We start from the raw sequence: 18,129 nt of genomic DNA on the forward strand, positions 1-18,129 counted from the left end.
TTACCACTTTGAAGCACCACTATAACCCATTGTTTGACAGTTCAAAAGTGTTCTGGATGTTCTTGTATATAGTTTTTTTGTAGTGTTTACTGAATTCTTTTACAAATTTACTACCATGCTTGTTTTTTTCAAAACCCTCTTTTTGTTTAATGCTAGTTTCGTTTAGTTTAGTTTATTTTGTTTATTATTTTTGCACCAACAACCACAAAGGTTTAAATGCTGTCTAAAAACAGCAAATTTCACATTAACTTTGTGTTTCATATTTAAATAAAGGATAAAACTCCAATGATTGGCACTTGAAGCGTATTGATTGTGTCAATATTTATTTATAAATTAAAAAATCATCATTTCATTTTTTTTTTATTGTTGCATAAATAAATAAACAAATGATAATAATCTTTTAAACTTTTAGTAGGTATTCAGAGGATGTTTAAATTTTTAAGATAAATAAATGTACACTTATTTGTTTATAAATTTGTATAAACCACTTTATTTTTTTTTTTTATTACACTTCGACCGGTTTCGAGGTTAATACCTCATCGTCAGGAATTTAACTAACTTATAATCATGAAGAAAAATAAAAAACGGTAGTATGGATATTATATTATAACAAAAAGACAAAGTATAACTAAATCTGAATCAGATGAAGATAGTTTCGCCCTTTCTTTTTCAAAATTTGTCTTGAATTTTTTTTTACTTTAAATAACTTGTTGCCTGTTTGTTTTTTAAAAACTGTTCTTAATCTTGATCCATATTTAAATTAGTAGATTTATTAGATAAAATTACCATTTCATTAGAAGGTTTTTTTTTTGGCTGATGCAGTCTATAATTTTTTTTCTTTATTAAAAGCGCGTTGTATTTTTCGTTCTCGTTTATCGGGATTTTCTTATTTTTTTTTTCAATTTTATCCATAGGATTACTCTTCTATTGTTTGCAAGTGATAACGAAAAATGTTCGGGTTATTTGTCTTTTACCTAAACAATATCCAAATCGCGTCAAACTTAAAATGAATAAAAATTTATCGGTGTTTTTAATATGAATGAAAAAAACAGGATTTATCCCGAAGAATTAAGTAAAGACAAATAATAAAACCATATTAAGAATTTTTAAAAACAATAAACGGTTGTTTATTTTTAAAGTAGGAATAATAATTTTAATACTTTGAAGTCTCGATTTTAGATTCGATAACTTATGGTATAAATTGCGTTTCTTTCTTTTTTGATTTCATAAAAAAAATAATTAAGTAATCTGATGCTTACGTACAAAATTTATATTTTTTCACTCAAAAAAATGGCAATTTGATCAAACCAATCCTCAATGTCCGTGGATACAAACTCATCACATTAATCATTCAAGTGGACAATATCGTCCAAAATGTGGCTAATGCCTGAAATGTTTTATTTTATCCATTTAGACGGCAGGAAGTAATTTATTCCGTTTCTAATGCATTTACATCAGATTCCGTTCATTTTAGATTTCCTGATAATTATCTGGGTAATTGGCCATTCAGATGACTGGAGTTCGGATAAACGGAGTTTTATTATGTGAATAACGTGATATTTTTGTGACGTTCTTATGACTTTTGAACGCGTTACGGAGTTTTTTAACGAGAATTTTCTTATTCCGTCTTATTTTTAATCATCTTCCAGAATAACATTTTTTTCTGTTAAAATCAATGTTTTAAATCGGGTTATGGTTCTGTGGCTAGTGTCTCCGACTCACGGACCAAAGGACCGTAGTTCAAATCCCTCTCTACTCCAACTCGATTCCCATTTTCTAATAGTGATTTATTTACAACTCGTTGAAAATGGCCCTCAAAAAAAAAATAATAGGAACTAAAATATTTATATTCTTTAAAAAAAAAAAAAAATGCCTTTTTTTGTTGCTCTTTGTTTCCTCCGATTATTCCATTGTTTAACTTTATGGTTCTATTGAGAAGCTTTTGTCTTTCTTCTTGATTTTTTAGGTCAACTATTATTGTGTCGATCTCAACTTTATTTTTCGATTTGTTGCTTATTATATTTTTTGTTTAATTTTTCATGTCATTTTTTTCTTCGCATATTTTTCTATTATTTTCTTATGCTCGGTAATGTGTTCGTCAAAAATGACTCCGTGTATTTTTACTGATAATTTCATAAGAGGATTTTTTATTTCCTGTAGTTTAGATATTACGCGATTTTGAAATTCTCTCGCACTTAGAAAATCCACCTCCTATTTTTACTTCGCTAATAATTCTTTTAGTTTCATGGGATATTTTAACAAGATCTTCATATTGTTGGCTGATAAGTTCTCCGGTGATTTCTACTTAATATATTTCCACCCTAAGATGATGATTCAATGTTTTCCAAATGTGTTTTTTTTTTTAATAAGAAATCTACATAAGAAAGTGCATTTCGTCTCTTAAGAAACAACACTGCTTGAGTCATTTTTGTTATTTTTACATTTTAAACGGCTTATTTGATTAAAAAAATCAACAAAATTAGAAGGTTTTAAAGTGTTGCTTTTTAAAAACTCAAGGTCTAATTCCTCTTCAATTCAATCAAATAAGCTGCTTTTATAGCAGTCCTGTAGAAATGACGAAAATAATTTGCATGGTGCTTTTACTTCAGCGACGATTTGTCCCTAACTTTTATTTAGAATACGTAACGTAAGTCGGTAATCTTTTCATGTTGTTTTTAAAAATGGCATTGTAAAAAGATAGATAATAATACGAACAACATAATACACCGTTTCATGGAAATAGATCACTGATTCCATAATGCATAGAACATAATAAAATCATGATCATAATTGTAAAATTATAATCTATTGACATGTATGATTTTTTTATTCTTTTTTCCAGGTCGTGTTGGTTCCTATTCTGTAAAAAATGTCATGCAGAGGATCCAACCCCTTCGTGGGAGCCCCCTTTTTGGCAGAAGTTCTGTCCCTACCCCATGTGCCCGACATACAGACATTTTGCTCAAATAGTCAGTCTTACGTGTATAGGTAAATAACTTTTTCATTTTCATAAATCTAAAAAAACTGTTGATGTTGACATAATTTTTTTTTATTATCACGTTGTCATAAAAATCGACAATTCATATCCGTTTAAGTATTTACTTAATTGAATTAAGTTTTTCTTTAAGCGTTTCAATATAAGAAAATCCAAGGAATCATCAAACTTGATTAGTTAAAGTTAAAGTGTCATATATATTTGGCATTTGTGAGGATGTTGGGCCACCAGAAACTTGCCGATGTAAAGGTGCCTACGACAGTACCTTGTTTCTTGACCTAATGTCTGCACAGAAGCTAAATGTGTGAGCTGTACCAATAATATTATTTTGTTTTTTTTTCTTACTATTATTTATATAAATTAATATATATGTGTGGATTAATGTACGAATATGTATTTTTTTACGTATATTTTTTAGACAATATAAGTAAATATAAAATCAGGTAAATGAATGCTTTGACACGGATTGTCCCCAGTGAGGTATTCATATTTAAAAACAAGTGTTAAACGAGAAATAAAAATAAATAAATTAAAACATGTTGTAAGATGTTACCTATGTTTCATGAACTGTCGGTTTTTATTCAAATGTACGTTAAATTATTTTTTAAAACAAGTTATAATGTTTGTTTTAAATTGTAAAAAAATTACTTAATTTTTTGATACGAGTACTTGAAAATAATATATTATGTTATTAAATTAACAATAAACTCTTTGCTGGGAAAATCCGTGTCTAGCAAGATATTTTACAATATTTTTATTTATTTTTATTGATTTATTTTTAACTCGTAGAATTGTTTTCAAATAGACTATTTACATAAATATACAATGAATAATTGATAATAAATTTAAATATATAACAAATTTCAACTTACTGTAGGTAGCTTGTATTTATCTAGGTTAATTGCATTTTAATCTATTAATATTTCCTGCTGTATTTGGAATAGTTCGATTATATGTCCAGAATATACAATTTTTCTTTTAGTATCCACGGAATTGATTCAGATCTAGATGGGTAAATATTTTTTGATGACACGCATTACCCTATTATACTTATGCATTAATAAAAAGTCTAATAATATGAATGACTTCATATCCACGATTTTGTTGAAAAATATCATTTTCTATTTTTAAAAAGTAGGCATCAAAATACTACATTACGATAAGCATGATATAATCAGTGATAAGATCATAATCAAAATCGTAATAAAAACTGTATAGTTACCTTCTAAGATAAGTTGCAAGTAAAGGGATTAAATGATAAGAATACAATTTATCGAAAATACACGCGACTAATAATTTATTTCATTTGGATAAAATCTCAATCTAACACAGATTGATAATTCGTCGACATTCAATCATAGTAAAAAGTAATCAAAAATACTTTCAGGTTGAAATTACGTAAAAGCCGTAATCAAAAAAAATCTGTCGTTTGTTTGACAATTTTGTACACAGTGATTTTATCTTTTTGTGTGCGTTATTGAAATTTACGGCTATCGTCGACTGTTACATGCTATGGAATCCAGGCCTTCGGGCCTCATATAATCGGCCCTTCTGGCCTTATTTTTATGGCCCCTGGGGCGTCAGTTAATTAATTAGAGTCCCACAATTTTTTTTCTGGTTCCGAGCAATCTAAATGTAATAAAGAATAAGCTGTCTCTCAGAATAATACAACCAAAACCACACAAAATTTACAGATATAATGCACTAAATATCTCATCGGCCTTTTTGGTGTAGTGTTTAAGACGATTGAACAGCACACCGAAGATTATGGGTTCGATTCCCGGTGAGAACACAAAATGAAATGTGATTTTTCTCAAACCTGGGTGCACTGTGCTGTAAATCACCACTGTAATTAGGCCTCAATGCCTGTTCTGATTCCAAAAAATATTAACGAAACAAGTTCAATAAGTAAGCGATTAGCACTGAATAGTAAAGAATCTGCAATTTAAAACAATAACAGTGAGTTATCCCCGACTGCGGCGTTACCAACTCAACCGTTTTGGATCGAAATTCTACTTATTAGCTTACATTTTTACGTTATATTTTTTTAGAGACTGTCGATTTTGTAGAACGTCGTCTCTTTCGCACGCGTCTAGTGTAGAATAAGTGTATGAATGACAAAGACGGCGCTATACAAAGTGAGTTGGGCAGGCAGTGTCTTTTTGTACGAACTTTCAGTTCATTGATTTGAGAGTCAAAATTTCTTCAAACAAAAATTCGATTTATTTTAAAAAATAAAGCTAAAATTCCTACGCCTGAGTTTGGTTGGTCACCACATAGAGCAGCAATAGGGTGGACTAATAAATAATTATTATTCAAATTTATTTCATTCATCAATTGGCAGGTAAATACACGAAATAGTATACAATGAGGCCGACCTATCTCCAGTCGATTTCTTTTGCAAAATTTTCTCTCGTGAGTAGAAACTAAATAAATTAAACAATAAATAAGTATCCACCCACCCTAATTTTACTGAACCGAGTGAATTAGCGTGATACGTGTGAAATGGGCCTGTACATGACAGACGCAACCAATCATTTTTAGAATAATAATATATAAGGTTTCAAATTGTTTCTATTTAACGTGTAAATTTATGCGTAAATTCAACGAAATAAACAAACAAATATTTTTAAGTAGTCTAAAACAGATGACTTCGCTTTTATGTGCGTAACATTTTTTTTTCATATATCATTCAAATGTGCTTGAAAAAGTAAAAATTGTATATTTACTTAGTTTATCGACAGTTACAAACACATTAACATAGGCATATTAAGCATTCAAACGCACTGTGCCTACATTTCAACATATTCTTATGAGGAGGTGAGTGTTTTTTTTATTTATTTATTATTTGTAAAAAGACTATCAATCAAAACCAAAAAAAAATAACGATTTATATTTTTATGTGTCGTATTATCATTGGTACGATTTTTTTCTAAATTTGCAATTTCGAAATTACATCGCCCACGACGTCACAAGTTTAAGTCGGCCAGTTTTTCCGAAATTTAAAAATAGAACCCCGTACCCTTCGAAATACGCCAAACATAGCCATCCGGAAACCGGAAATTGATCACAACACATAATTGATTGGCTATTCTAAACACGTGTTTACCTGAACCTCTGACGTTTCAAAATAGCTCATTTTTATCAAAACTCATTTTAACTATTTCTTCATGCGTTTAGGAGAAACTTCGCCTTACAATTAAATGCTATATTATAAAACAATTTTAACATCCAATGTATCGTTTATAATTGTCATCGATTGATATAAATTTCATAGAAAGATGTATATTTTTAGCTTGGGTGGCACTTGGTAAACTAAATTCTTATTTTCGAAGCTATTTTCCAAACCCCTTAAATGCTTTTAGAATATATTACTATAACCTAATTCGTCTCTACATAGGGCGCGGTGCGAAGACTATGACTCTGACCTAGCAGTCTTCTCATAAGTTACAAGAATAAAAGAATGAGGTATTTAATATCGCTTGAATGCTTGACAATATATGGAAAAAGCGAGTTCTCGATTGGAGACCATGAAATACAAAGCCCCAAGAACGCTCACCAATGAGATTGTTGGATGATATTCGGAGGTTAATCGGGAGACCCAGTGGTGGATCCAGGGAGAGGCTTTATTTAAGACTTGGCATTTACTGGGCTTATGGCCAGCATACAATATTTTGTCACACATGTTGTTATTTATTTTTTTTCCTTAAAATGAAAGTCCTCTCCCTAGAAATCGAACTAAGAACTCCAGTTCGTTAAATAATCACCTTCTCACACCGCTGAAAGAAACTGAATTTTATTTTAAAGTAATTAATATCTAAGACGAATCATATTTAAATAGAATTAAAATTTTGAATTAGTTGTTCCGTTTACATGGGGTTGTCTCCATATCAAAAGTTGATTCCTATTTTATCAAACGATTTGTTCAAAAACCTTGATGGATTCAAAAGAGATGGGAGATTTGTTTAGCAAAAGAATACAAATGTCTGAACATGGCTGGTTTAAGTCGCAATTTTACACACTTTTATATTCACAATGCTGCCTTTGTTTAAGTACTTGTTAAGTACTTGTAGTTTTAAAAATGTTTTAAACACTCACAAAATATGACTTATTTACTTTTTGTCTACAAATTACATTTATCAATATAATTGTTTATTGACGTTCACTCTAAAAGCACAAATATCGGAATATTCTAACAATGTTGGTTCCTCTAAACTGCCTAACTAGGGATAGCTTCCCCGTTCTAAGGCAGTAAATCATGTATTTTATAATGATATTTAAAAGTATTTACAGTTTTATCATAATGTGTGCTTTTTCAGTCTTAAAGGTAAACAATGAATATCCAGAGAAAACATAAATAATACCAAAATCTCTATATCCTAAGTTTTAAATTATTTAATACGGAAAATTAGTCAGTTAGTGGTTTAAATATTAATTTGAAATAAATGTTTGTTTTTACTGAGATAATTAATGGTAAAACATATTTTCCTTATTTTAAATTTCTGCCTTGATGTGCGTTACAAATTATGCTAAATGATTTATAACTTGTTATAACTTATTATACTTGTTGGTAAAATTAATAGTTGGCTGTATTAAATAAGGAGTTGAAGCATTAGTCAAATAAGCTCTGTAAATTTGTCAAGCATAACAAAATGTTTTTTTGCATTCAATATTTGATATTTTTTTTCGGCTCGGATTTGAAAAATATTATCAATTGCAATAAGCAAACAGTTTACAAAGCAAGAAAACCTACATTTCTTTTGAGATATATATTTAACGTACTCTCCCTAGACTGTCATTAATATCGTAAGAATCTTGACGTCAAATAACAAACAATCAATGTAAAGCCAAAATAGTCATTTTCAACTGTTTATAAAATTGAAAATATTTCAAAAAATTTTATTATGCATAATTAATTATTCGTACAGAAAATTCGCTTTTACTTTATTGACCATTGAAGTGTATGGGGTTATATTTAATTGTCCATGGAGTAAAATTGTTATTTTTAACGAAAATGTGAATATTTGTATATTGGAAATGTCTATATCGGAAACATGTAAATTGTACATTCATTAAATATGTTTAAAATAAAAAATCAAAAAAATTACACATTTCAATAACGTTAAAATGATTATTCTCCGTGGAAATTTTATTTTATTTTATATAAAACATATTCAATTGTATGATACCGATAAAGATGCTTCAAATTTTTATTCAAATATTCTCATTTTTGTTTTAAATAAAAGAATTTGTCCGATTGACAATTGAACGTAGTTATGCAGAAAGCAGCCAGTCCACAATTTTGAAAAAATGAGATATTGGTGTTATCGGGAGCAATAAAAACAGCCAGATCGTTTTCATACAAAAAATATGAAATAAATATGAATAGTGTCGATCACAAAAGCGGCATTTCTCAATTTGCAGAAAACACCCGCAGCACTAGAAAAATCTTACAGTACTTTGGAAATCAATAAAACTGGTCAAGTACATAATAAGATTCATGTAAGTAATATTTTTAAAAAACTAATGTATTCATTGTTTATAATTTGTCAAAGTCAAAAACATGTCATAATGTTGTGTAGATTTGATTATTCAGTCTTATTATAAAATTGCTATTATCTCAGTTTCACCTTACTATGGCTGGCTGCTTTCTGCATAACAACGTTCAATTGAAGGTAATTTTGGTAACTTCCCACTGTAATAGGGGCTAAGGTACGCTCAAATCGGTGTTAACTCGCCCGCTCCTGTTCTAGTGTTACTGGCGTTGCAAATTGCACATTGCACATTTTTAATTAGTATCTCGGTAACTACTATAATTATTACTACGATTTTTTTGTAATTTTCAAGTAAACCTTTATTAACAAAAAAATATATCACATATTTGAGGGTATAAGATAATTTGAAATTAGATATTTTTTTCCATCAGGATCTCCGAAAATGAAATATCAAATACCCTGATACAAAAATATAAAACTCAGGGATCAGATACGCTGAAATCAGTATTAACATGTGCCTATTTGTGGTGTAATAATTCAATATGTTATATGCTAGTTGTACAAAAATAAATCAACAAACGCAGTACTATATTTTTTAATCTTGGAGAGTTAAAGTCTTGTTTGTTTTCCGACCGTTTTCTCATCCAAGTAAATGCTTAAATGCGCAATAATTTCTCTGCTGATGATGACTAAATTTTTTTATGAATACTTTTAGGTTTTCTCATATGGGGGGTGGTGTATGCCCTGATGCCTAAAAAAGCTGCCCCCGGGGGTGAATTATTTGACATCGCAGTCCTCGCCCTGGCGGCCCACTTTGGGGGAGTTCTGATGGTGAAAATAACTACCCTCCCCGCCCTCATAGGGATGCTACTTGTTGGAATATTACTGCAGAACGTCGGTTGGGTGCATTTGTCAGAAACAGCATTACTCCCGAAAGAGTTGAGGTGATATAACAATGTTTTTTTTCTAATGTAAATGATAACTTACATGCAAATGCCATTTTCAAACACATGTATATCATCACCATCATAATATTTTTCCTGTTTGCACCTTTCGGTGCACAGAGCACTAAATTGGCACTCCAATTGTGGCGTATCTGGATAATTTTTGTTACATGGAAAGTGAGATGATCAGTCATACAATTCAGTTGCCAGTCCAGGGAAAAACGAAAAATTGCAATGCATCATGTTGTATTTTTTTCTTATAAGGTAATCAGCACTGGAGTCAGTACAACAGTAAGAATTAAAGCACAAACTTAAACTTGTTAACGCATTTTGAAAAAGAACCACAACACCAGCGCCCACACTGTTTCACCAATTACAATAGTTAAGAAAGTAAAGTTTTATTTACTAAAGCCATGCCATAGTATTATATTTTGGAATAAAGCAAACTACGTGCATTCAAGCATGAAGCAAAACTGATCACCACTTTATCTAAGATGCACTGTAAACCAAAACACCAACTGACGTTGGTACCGAAAATAATAATAGGTGCGTAATTAATTAACTAACCTGTAAATCGTAAGTTCAGATCTAATTATACGAACAACATCGCTCTGGGTGTAAATCTGTTTCACGGAGGACGCACAATAGTTGGTTAATACTGTTAACACAGGCCTGTAGAGACTTTGTGAATACGGATACCATATACTCCACCTCCTCAAGGATTAAGGAAGTTTGGTTAATTAACAAGTTTTTCTGAGGCCACTTTCCACACTGTGCAATAATAACCATTTTGCTTATTGTGATGCTTCTGCTTCTTCTTCTTTTTGGCACTGTCCCAACGCATTGACTATGTAGACTATTGGAGTTCACAGTTTTCGTTTGCATGCTGTATATTTTTCGGTTTTGGGTATCACTTGAATTTCTGTAAGCATTCCTAGCTTCCACGTATCATTTTAAACCATGAACAATTGTGTTACGGTGCGTATAAAATTAAACATAAAAATATCACTACCCAAAAAAAGATAAAATTGAGATTCCTGTAGCGCCGCTTCTATTTTTTTTTAAATAAAGTAATTTCAAGGCAAATCCCTTGCTGGTAGTCAACTGTATTTGAAGTGTTACATAGTTAAGTCAAGGTCTGTAATAGTAGCATAATGATCAAAAGTAAACAAAACGTTGTAATGCGAATCATTAACATGATTTTTTTTAAAAGTAAGATGTGGTTATCTATGCCGACGCAAATAGTCGCCATTATCTGAAAGCCAAAGTTTTTACCTACATTTCCTTAAAAACTAAGTCAACTCAATCTGATTTAGTTTATGCAATCATCACTCTCCGACAGGTGTCACCCCTATATCAAACGAACTGTTGTTGGTGGTGGGTTTACCAAAAGAATTTTATGACAAAAACGTCATTGTTGATAATATTTTTCAATTTGTTTTTTCACAGAAAATTTGCTCTAGTGATAATATTAACTCGAGCAGGATTAGATTTAGATCCTCCAGCGATGAAAAAACTATTTCTCACAGTACTAAAACTTGGATTAATTCCGTGGATGGTGGAATGTACAGTAATTGCCATTATGACCCATTATCTTTTAGACCTTCCCTGGAATTGGGGTAAGCACCGATATTCATTTTAAAATTCTCAAAATATCAACTTTTTAAAAACCCTACATTTATTTATTTTTTGCCAACTAACGCAAAGGATCAATAGATTAGTACATTAAATGTATATGACATCTATTGCACAAGTTTTCGAGGGCGACTTAGCTTCACACAATTTCCTTTTTCAGGATCGTTCCTAAGAGTAGGTATCGTGTGGAAAACAATAAGGCCAGTTGGCTGGTATAAATTTTAACTTTACACACGTCGTAACACTCACTATTTTTCTTGTGTTCGAACATCAATTTACTCACCGATTTGAATCAATTTGAAAAAATATGCAAAAATAAAAACTTAAAAGAAAAAAAATAATTGACCTTGCTTATAATTAACAGGATTTATATCTCACAAATGGATTTTGTTTGCGAGCTATTTATATCTGAGTAGTAAGAAAAGAGAAGAAATTTTAGCTAGAGACTTTTATAGGAACTTCTGCGGATTTGTTGTATGAAGAAAAAAACTAAAAACACAGATTCGAGAGAAACCAGACTATTGAATGACATTAAAAGGTCCTTATTTTACGAACTGGGAGATGCCAGAGATATTTTTTTTTATGCTCCTTAAATATCAGGTTATAAACCAGGTAAATAGATAAATGGTTAATTTTAATTAATTTTTTTATTTATTATGCGGCACAACTACCTTTTACAACATAAAATAAAACATTATAATGAGTTTAGTTATATTAAAATTGAAAACAATATTAAAACATGAATACACTTATAAAAATAAAAATAAAAATATTTATATATACTAAAAATATGTATGTCATGTACAAAAAATATAAAAAAGTCAGTATATTATCAACATAAAATGAGTTAACTGCAGATCATTAGCATATTTAGCATATTAATAGCATATTAAGTAGCTTTTGCAAATTGTAATATGTAAAAATATCACTTAAACCAGCTAATGAAAGGTCATAGATAGACCCTGTAAATGGATAGAATCCCGTCTCTCTTATTTTCTCTCTTGTTTTTCATCGAGCAATAATTATTTCATTTTTACAGCATTTCTCTTGGGGTCCATTATAGCAGCCGTATCTCCGGCAGTTGTTGTGCCATGTTTGTTTAGACTACGCGGAAAGGGGTATGGAGTGGCAAAGGGAATCCCAACATTAGTTCTTGCTGTGGCTGGTATAGACGACGCTACAAGTGTTGCCATTTTCGGAGTCATCCTTGGTATCATGTTCTCGACGTCATCCCTCACTTATTCCATAATCAAGGTACTGTTATCATGGTTTTAACTTATTGGTTGGTTCCATTTACATACAGAACTTTATCCCTTGATAAGCGTTTTTGGTTCCTTGCTTACTATTAGATAAAAAAATCATTGGAGTAAATTTATCAGAGATAAGTCCTCCGCGTAATTTCTTCGTTTGATCTTTACGTTACCGTGCCTAAGGTCCGAGGATCGACTGCCGGCAGGGTAAAAATGAAATATTTATTTGAAAGGGTAATTTTCAACACAATGTTTCATAGTCCCTAGACTGGACCTGAGACGTGAAACTTATTATCTTGACTGATGTTTGTATCTGGATTTTTGTTGTTACATGAAAAGTAAGGTCAGCCTTACATTTCAGGAGTCAGCAGAGGAATAGTAAATTTTTGCACTAAAATCAATATTTCATTATTTTGAAGCTAGGACCTCTTGCATGGAAGATGCCAAACCGATACGCTTCGAGGCGGACTTCTCCACTCGATTTCCTAATTCAGAATTTATACCTGAGAGCAGCCGTCGAGTCAAAAACATTCGTACAAAATTATACTTCTATTTCACAGACATAAATATTTTTTTAAATATTTTAAATAATGCAATAAATGCCGTGTGGATTTTTACGATGGTCTTAAATGTTTTTTAAAGAATCCGGTGCATGTTACAGGGTCCTGTATCAATCATTGGAGGTGTTCTGTTCGGCGTACTTTGGGGTTATTTACTCAAGTTCGTGCCAGAGAAAAATGATCCCTTCGTAGTGCCCCTAAGGGTCCTGTTAATCCTCTTCGGTGGACTGCTCGCGGTACTTGGATCGGAGAGCATTCATTACGATGGAGCTGGTAAGGATTTATTTTTATAAAAAAATACATATTTTTTTAAATTTAACTTAAAAAAGAAATATAAAGGATATCAGAACAGTTCTATCACATCATAGTAAAACGGTGGTAAATTATTTTTGATATTTTTTAACAGAGAAAATTTTAATATCAAATTTCAGTGTAAATTACTTTTTTTTTTCTTTTACTGTTCAGAACGCCATAAGGAAATTGATTATATTTTTTGTCTTTCCATCGAAATAAATCCAAAAAATCCAAGAAAGATTTTATCTCAATTGGTTTGCGTGGTGTGGTGTATTTTCATAACTTCCTCCCATATCCTCCCCTTCTCACGTTCTGACAAGCCCTTAAAGTTGAGGCTTAACGGATTATTCCTTTAAATAAATAAAAATATTTAAAAATAAGTTTTTTAATCAGCATCCTAGATTGATAGTCGACTTAGTCCTGACATTGGCTGATATAAAATTTACCATTCCACTTATATGGTTATTTGGTTAATATTATATTTTATTGTCTTTAATTTTATTAATAAACATGATCATCATCATTCCCTTTCCACACCTAATAGTGCATAAGGCACTCCATTGGTTCACCAATAGCAGCGTATCTTCCTCATTTTTGTTGCATGAGGGTAAGATTATCAGTCTTAGGATTCAGATGCCAGTCTAGGGACTATGAAAAATTCATGTCGGGAATCGAACTCGAGACCTCTTGCATGGTAGACAAATGCGCTTACCACTACATTACGAGGCCGACTGAACAATAAAAAATACCAAAAAACGCAAAAACGTTGGCCTGTGCTTGGGTGGGTTAACTAACATTTGTTTTAAAGGTAGTTTAACACTGGAATATTTTACTGTCCCTGGCAACTGAAGCGTAAGACTGATCACCTTACCTTCATGTTATAGATTGTCGAGTTACGTTGTATTATTTGGTGCTTCAAAGCACTGTTCTGTACACCATAATGATGATGATGATGGTAGTGTATTTAAAAATAAATACCTTCAATTCTTCCATCTTTAATTCTTCACTTATTGGGAACAACGTTGAAAAATTTAAAATATTTGAAGTATCAATGTACAAAAACAAGATTTTATTCACAATTTTCGATTTTTAACACGAGTAGACACAAAACGGGTCGCAGTTGGCGTCACGTCACTTGACGTCACACGTTCGTGCACTCGGTGCGCTTCTAACAAATATTGCGTACAAGTATTGCGCGGTAACGTAATACGAGCTGTTGGGTGCGAGAGTTTCATAGAAAATTTAATACCCTTACCATAGTAAGTTTTTGCTTATTTAAAAATATTGATTAAAAAACGGGAAAAGACTATTCTCAGCGTGGTTGACATGAAACTTTTAACATTTTTAAAAAGCTGTTGTTGCGCTTTGATATTTCACAGTCATGGGACTGGTACTTGAAGCGTAGGACTAAAGCGTCGGACTGGACGAACGCAAATGACCCTATTGATTTTTACTAAGTAAGACAGTGAGCTTTTACCAAATATTTCCCCTACTAAGGAGACACTTGAAAATTTCATCAAGTTTTATTTTTTAGTTTATCCTTTTTATTAGTTTTGTGCACCAATGTATACTAATGCAGTACTATATGAACCATTATGTGCGTATAAGAAAACGATGGTGGCGAATTCAAAAATAAACACTTTGTTTATTTTAAACGTTTTTAATTTAATGAATTTAAACAAACTTGTTGTTTAAACACATTTTATTGATGCTAAATAGGCATGTTTACTTTTATCACAGCTCTGACTATCTATTCGTTCTTGTAACAAGCAAACCCCTTCAATACTATTTCAACGGTCTAATTGTTATGTTTCTTCTTTCACAATAGTAGCTGCTCGATCGTAGAATAATCTACCCACTAATATCAGTAAAATCACGATTGGAATGTAAATATTTGAGTTTTTCTTTCCCACTTTTACTCCCTCCTCTTTTCGTAGTACAGTGTAGATATTTAGTTCATTTTCTGTTTATACAATAATAAAAATATTAATGTTTTTTTTTTTTTGATCAACATCTTTTAATGTACTCGCACCTAGAATATGCCCATATACTACTTATTTTCTCAACTCGAACGGTTTGGGTGTGTGGGAAGAAATTGCCTTAAGGCAATATACCCGCCCTTATATGTATTTAAAATGTATAAACTATTCAAAAAATACGTTTTATTTTTAAATGTTTTCCCAACTACATTATTAGATTTTTTTCAAATATCTCTTTTCATTTTAATTAAGTCTCTAAAGTTTTACTAAAAAAATACTGAAGTTAAAATCCTTCTATTTAGAATCCTATTTTCTCCACATTTTCGCGCTTGAGAAAATGAAACTTGAAAAGCACTGAATCATTTTACCACAACACGACAACACCATTATCACGTGAAGAGTTAAAGTTTTCTGTACATTTTATATTTAAGTTTGTGAGACTGGCCACTTTTTGTCAGCAATACATCTAGACCTTTTTTAAACCAACGCATTCGGAAATGGGAGTATACCCCAATTGCGAGATAAAAAGAATATGTTTTTTAATCAAAATGTTATTAAGGAAATCGTCAATTTTTTTTCGTTATTTATTTATGCCTATAAAAGCGAACACAGATTTTTTAATGAACTGTTAATATGAGGTATATTATAAATATTAATGTTGTGTATTCGTAATGATATTATTAACTTGTCGGTTTCAAATGTTAAATAATATTTCTTCAACTGATATATTTTTATAGAAAAATCAGTAAAAGCTGTATTTATAAATAATATTTTTCAGTTTTATATCAATTGCATTGTATCTTTATATTTTTACTTGAATACAAGATGATCAAGGCGGTGAACCTGTAAAAAAGACTGTAAATACACCCTGACGAATAAAAATTTTATGTCAAGCTTATTGGTAATCGAATCCGAGACCTTTTGCATGATAGGCAAATGCTCTAATTACTACGAGTACGAGACGTTCAAAGGCGACATCCATGGTGTAGTGGTCAAGACGCTCGACACTCACTCACACACGAAAGGTTCCGGGTTCGATTCCCGGTGAGAACAGAAAAATTAAAATGTGATTTTTCTCAAGCCTGGGTGTTCTGTGATGTAATTCACTACTGTAATTGGGCCTCCTGGCCTGTTGTGGTGCAAAAATAAATAAAAAGATTTTATTTATTTGTTATATTGTTTATTATTATAATTTACTTACATAATGACACTTATTCCCAACTCGATAAGACATCAAATCCTTTGTTGGGAAACATAACACAATCAAAAGTGGAAGCAATAAAAAAAATGTAAAAAAAATACGTATTTGATAGTCTTCCAATTCCTAAAGGTGAATCATAAAATTAGTTGCATTCATGAATATTACATAAATAATTTATGCGAACATAGTCAAATTTAATAATTAAAATGTAAATAATTGGAAAACTCATGTAAAAAAAAGCAATGTTTGAAATATGTATTTGTGTTTTAATAACTTTGCATATAACAATTGTTTGTGTTAAAAGAATTTCATCTAAAACAGTTTTATTAAGGTTCTAAATTGCAAACATAAATGGCATAAATGCCGTTATTAATTAATTAAATAAATACACGTATAAATTTTCAGTCTTGTCATTCAATTTGCATCAAACAATTATAAATTTTTATTTACAAGAAACGGTTTGCAATTTCTTGTTCATCCGAGAATAATTACTAAAATCTAGCCACCTACGAGGTTTAAATATTTTACCCGCTCCAAATATACTTGAAATTTTATCATCGTGTTTTAAGGTCCATTGGCTGTAATTGCTGCTGCATTCGTCGCTTGTCTTCACTGGAGCAATCAAGGATGGGATGTTGAAGACAACCCTGTAGCAACAGCCTTTGAAATTTTCTGGATGATTTTTGAACCAATACTTTTTGGCATCACAGGAGCTGGAGTCAAGGTATTTTTTTTAATGCTCATTATTATTATTTCATCGCCACGGTCCGTGTACTTACTTTACTACTTAAAGAATTATATTGGAAACAAATTAAAAATCAACCGTAACAAGCATATGATGACTGCACTAACCAGACTACACATAACACGACGAATCTATAATGTGTTTATGTAACACTAACGGTTTTTTTTATTGTAATTTAAATTTTACAAATGGCGGTGAGATAAAAAGTATTTTTCAAAATCAATTAATTTACGTTTATGAATCAGTTTTTTTTTCAGCTTATTTAACTGTTTTTGTATTTTAGCTCAATGAACTGGATCCTAATGTTGTCTCCATTGGTGTGGGTTGTTTATTTGCTGGAGTTATCATAAGAATCCTTGTGACGGCTCTTATAGGAGTTCGTAGTAACTTAAACTTAAAAGAGAAATTTTTCGTTGGCCTTTCGTGGATGGCAAAAGCTACAGTACAGGTAAGATTTTTATTCTATTTTTGAAATGATTCATAAATCTTTAAACTCATATTAATACAAACAAATCATACAATATTACCTGATATCACAAAACCAAGGATCCATAATGCAAGATTACTAATTGCTACCGCAAAAAGTAGATCCACTATAAAACTCATCACAAACACTCTGCAATCACCTTTCTATAAAAACTGACTGAAATCACTAAATTCATAGGACACTTACGTACTACCAGCATAGTGTATCCATAATACCATATTAGATTACTGACACGGATTTAGGCAATCCAAAGTCTATGGCAACATACTTCTAGAGTATTTCAAACCATATTCAAAAACATTTGGCAAATCTTTCAAATCTAAATGTTCATAGAAATCAAAGAAATTCGGCAATGCCAAAAACGTTTTTCATTCATGTCAAGTTATTTACATTATACGTCGATGTATGTCACCTACAAGACCAACATATCTAATCATTTTATTATTTTTATTCTGGGAATCCCCAAGGATCCAATATAGGCCGTATTCTTTTCCTTCTGTTTACAAATGATATTGGTGACCTGATCAAAATCTCTGACTATCTT

At 31.0% G+C, this 18,129-nt stretch overlaps 1 protein-coding gene across 3 annotated transcripts in view; it reads left to right on the plus strand.

The window, feature by feature from the left end:
• The window catches only part of Nha1 (Na[+]/H[+] hydrogen antiporter 1), a 111,975-nt gene that overhangs the window by 87,096 nt on the left and 6,750 nt on the right, over positions 1–18,129 (plus strand). For all 3 annotated transcript variants that reach the window (XM_088232720.1, XM_088232718.1, XM_088232719.1), the window contains exons 5-11: positions 2,843–2,988; positions 9,206–9,434; positions 10,884–11,053; positions 12,109–12,323; positions 12,981–13,152; positions 16,923–17,077; positions 17,382–17,546. In XM_088232720.1, coding sequence (XP_088088846.1) covers positions 2,843–2,988; positions 9,206–9,434; positions 10,884–11,053; positions 12,109–12,323; positions 12,981–13,152; positions 16,923–17,077; positions 17,382–17,546 — 1,252 coding nt within the window. The remainder of the gene's footprint in view (positions 1–2,842; positions 2,989–9,205; positions 9,435–10,883; positions 11,054–12,108; positions 12,324–12,980; positions 13,153–16,922; positions 17,078–17,381; positions 17,547–18,129) is intronic.

The sequence above is a fragment of the Micrasema longulum genome, unplaced genomic scaffold, assembly GCF_059751315.1.
Source record: "Micrasema longulum isolate JH-2025_06_02 unplaced genomic scaffold, ASM5975131v1 h1tg001012l, whole genome shotgun sequence".
In the NCBI taxonomy this organism is placed as follows: domain Eukaryota; kingdom Metazoa; phylum Arthropoda; class Insecta; order Trichoptera; family Brachycentridae; genus Micrasema; species Micrasema longulum.